The sequence below is a fragment of the Cynara cardunculus genome (assembly GCF_001531365.2).
Source record: "Cynara cardunculus var. scolymus isolate 2C chromosome LG 3, CcrdV1, whole genome shotgun sequence".
NCBI classification, from domain to species: Eukaryota; Viridiplantae; Streptophyta; class Magnoliopsida; order Asterales; family Asteraceae; genus Cynara; species Cynara cardunculus.
The window spans coordinates 5248352-5252285 of NC_037530.1; the positions used below are offsets into that span (position 1 = coordinate 5248352).

Below are 3934 nucleotides of genomic sequence, written 5' to 3' on the forward strand. Positions count from 1 at the left end.
GACTTTTGACCCATTAACTATAAATATATATCAAGCCCGCTCAATGCTTCAATCCATAATTCATTTACTTAGGTCTTAACCCATTTTGTTACCCAAAAGTGTGTTTTAGGGTCGTTTTTCATATGTCGTCACTTACCTTACTGGCTGAGCATGGTAAGAAACAAGAAACTCACCTGGTAAAAAGCATAACAAGGACAAAGATTGTAAGTGAGGGAAAGACTTTACTCTTACTCGGGTCAACAACACATACCAACAACCATTTTGATGGTCAAGAATGTTATGCGATAAGACCAATAAGAGTTATGATTTTTGCCGATAAGCACATGATAAACGGCCCCGAGTGTCTGGATAAGCATCCGAATTTTCCAACGCCAGCACAAGGCAACAGTAGTGGCATCCCACGCAGCTGCAGAGGCGGTGAGATTTTGACAACCTATGGGAGAGTAGAGCGTATTATGGTGATCCCTCGCAGCGAAAACCGGCTTCCAAGTTTACCATTGATCTTATTGACTTGAAACCATTGGTTATTGCTGCTATCTCTGTATTTATTGGAATCTTTAGGCGTTCTTCCATGAAAACAAGACATCCTCATCATATACATGTTTGTATTCCATAATAATCTTCCTTCATCAGCATCATAATTCGTAAACAATGAATAATAAATATCTACTTCGATAACACCAACATACAAACACAACACACACAAAAACCAACCAATTTCTAAACCAAAACTATGCAAATATCGGCCTACACAGATGAACAGATGAGACCATTACTAGCTATTATTGCACTCCCATTTCGACGTTGGGACACAGTTCAAGTAGTGACACCAATCGCAATGCTTGTATCCCTGCTCTCCCCTAAACAGCATCACCAAACCCACAGTAAATCTGCACGATAAAACTTACATTAGTTTGCAAAGATGGCGTTACATTTCAGAACGGGTGGTGGTTAGTTGGTTACGGCTTAATTACCCTGCAACAAGGAGACATAATGCAAGCAGGCCAAGCACATACTGGTATGCTTTGTATTTGGATTTCACACGAACATCTGCTGGAAGATTATGTCGTTCAAACCATCCAAACTGAGGACGTGGAAGTAAAACGAAACCTAGGAGAAAACCCGTCAAGAATCCACCAATGTGTGCGAAATTGTCGACAAATGGCAGAATTCCCACAGCTAAGTTCACAACCACCATGACGATAAGTGTTAACAACGCTGCTGCCTGCAAAAAAGATAACATTTTTGCCATCAAAAGTGAATGCAAATGACCAAGAACTCAAGTTTTAAGGAGACTGATGAAAACCTTGTTGGTGTAGATAGTCCAGTTCGTGATGAGTTCCGATAGCATCGTCCCTAGTAATCCAAATAGAGCCCCAGAGGCACCAACTGAGATGTTTCTTTGAATGAATAATGAAGAAAGAATGCTTCCTCCAAATCCAGACAACAGATAGATTACTCCAATGCATACTGTCAAATTCAACAGCATTATCATCATAAAACATTTGGGGAAAAAGAAAAGGAATAAGAATGAAAATAAAAAGTGAACATACAAAATCCAAACTGCTGTTCAAGACGAATGCCGATAAGAACAAGGCTGAGCATATTAGCAACTAGATGAATCAAACCAGCATGCAACCAGTTAGCAGTGACAAGCCTCCATCCTTGATGCCCATGAACTATTTTCCACCATTGAAGAGCTCCCAGCTTCTCTAGTCTTCACAAAACAAACAAAAAAAACTCAATTTGGTCATAAATTTTACACAAAAGAATTCAAATTTTCACTTGCAGAACAGTCTGCTAAGTGACACCTTACTTGTAGCAAGTGTTAGTTTGCATCTATCCATCATTCTCAATTTCTCATAGTCACGAAAAGACCCAAATGAAATTCATGACATAAGGGACCAAGTGCTGGCAGAATAAACAGGAAGGATGCATCAAAGATACCTATGAAGACATCTTGATCATCCTTAATTATAATTAAAAAAGTCGTGAATCTTTATGTCAAGATTGGTACTTCTCAATGCAAAGTCTGTATCGATTGTCATAAAATTTAACATCCATATCATCTTTATATGGCATAGAACATTTAGGGTTCAAACCAATTTTGAAATCGAAAAGTACCAATTGGACACCAGAAGTCATCAAAAGGGGATATTTCTTTCACAAATTCAATCTCAATTCTACTTTTTTAGCACCAAAGAACAGATAGAATTTTCTGATCACGAACATACCCATCAGTAATAACAATTCGCAAACCTAAAGAATCCAAATTTCAATGAAGATTCAGCAAAAATAGAAAAAGGATAAGTGAGCCAATACGTGTTCGACGAAGCGCCAAAGAGAGGGTTTTCCCTAAGGGGCTGAAACGAGAATCTACCAAGAAACCTCGCCACGCACTTGCCATAGATACGCGAATGATTGTGTTTGGGGCAATTGTTGATGTACATGAGCACAACAAAAACAGCAATATTAGCGATCACGAACACAGGGATCAACCATGAAGTCCAATAGGTTTCTGTATGCGCATATGACGATGAAGAATAGTTTTCTGTTCTGTTACTGCTCTTGGGTCTTCCATGGCGTTCCAAATCATCCCCGGAAATCATCGTATTCCTCCGGCGAAGATGATCAATAAACTGCAGACGATTTGTGTATGATGATGAAAAGGGTATAATGGAAGGTGGGAGAAATTACTGGAAAATCGTGTGCTTAGTGTGATGAGTAGGACGTGGGGTTGTTGATTTGACGGCGTGATCACCTGGTTACCCGATTTTACAGCCACGCAAATGTTGATGGGGCTGTCATCCAGGGGATCTTTCGTGTCTCTCGGGACTTATTTCTACGTCGGCTGACATAAAATATAAATAAATTATAAAGCGGTTCATATTATTTAGCAATTATTAGAATATAGTTTTTCTTTATATAACTTTTTTTTTATTAACTTAGATATCCAACCTGTTATGTGTGTCGACTAATCTCAGTATGACTACCGCTTTACAGATAGTTCGAAGTCATCGCATTTGAACCTCCGTAGCCACAAAGAGATTTTTATTCCTCCTTGGATTTGAACATGAGACCTCCTGGTACTTTTGACCTTTGCAGTCAAGCTCAAACCAATCAGGCACCACCATTGTGATTTATGGTGAAGAGTGGGGTTTCGGTGAGAACAAGGTTATAGAAAACCTTTCTTAGGATCTTCAATCTTGAATTAATTCTAATTGAAGATCAACAATAATGAGAAGTATCAGATCAATTCACTTCTAAAGCATAATTTATTGATTGATTTGAAATTAAAAATGATCAAGAATTTAAATCTTTTTTACACTTTTTACTTTAACTTTTATTCTCATACAGTTGTTTGTATTTATCTTGGAAACATTTTTTATATGTTTATATATAAGGGACATTCATTTGAGAACTCTCTAAATCATGAGAGCTTTCTAGTGCATCACGTGTTATTTTATATGATCTTTTTTCATATATGGCTAGGATGTAATGTAGTTATTAATATATATCTGTTTTACCATGTGTTTGTTTTACATATACTCGGTTCACAATGTGAACTTTTTTTTTTGCAGGGTGTCATAGGTTATGTTTGGACTAATCCCAGCAAATGGCGACTGCAAGAAATCAGCCACGATGAACTTAGTGGCCACAATTGTTATGTATGCTTGGAATCGAACCCTAGGTGGATAAAATATTCCAACACGTGTAAAAAACTTTTACATTGTGAACCGAATACATATAAAACAAACGTATTGTGAAACAAATATTTGTAAATTAATACATTAAATATTATCTTAAATGGAAAAAAAATAATGTGAAACAAAACCTTAAGATGGAAATCTAAAGGATCATACAAATTTTGAAATTCTCAAATTATTAAATTACAATATATGCATATATACACACACACACACACACACACACA

The 3934-nt window shown here is 36.9% G+C and overlaps 1 protein-coding gene across 1 annotated transcript; it reads right to left on the minus strand.

The window, feature by feature from the left end:
- Window positions 1-585: 585 nt before the first annotated feature.
- On the minus strand, window positions 586-2771 carry LOC112510043 (RHOMBOID-like protein 2). Its single transcript, XM_025115303.1, has 5 exons — window positions 2323-2771; window positions 1554-1717; window positions 1307-1470; window positions 975-1225; window positions 586-890 (listed from the first exon to the last, which is right to left on the minus strand). The coding sequence occupies exons 1-5, from the start codon at window positions 2607-2609 to the stop codon at window positions 776-778; spliced, it is 981 nt and encodes a 326-aa protein (XP_024971071.1). The 5' UTR covers window positions 2610-2771; the 3' UTR covers window positions 586-775.
- Between the last annotated feature and the right edge of the window lie 1163 nt (window positions 2772-3934).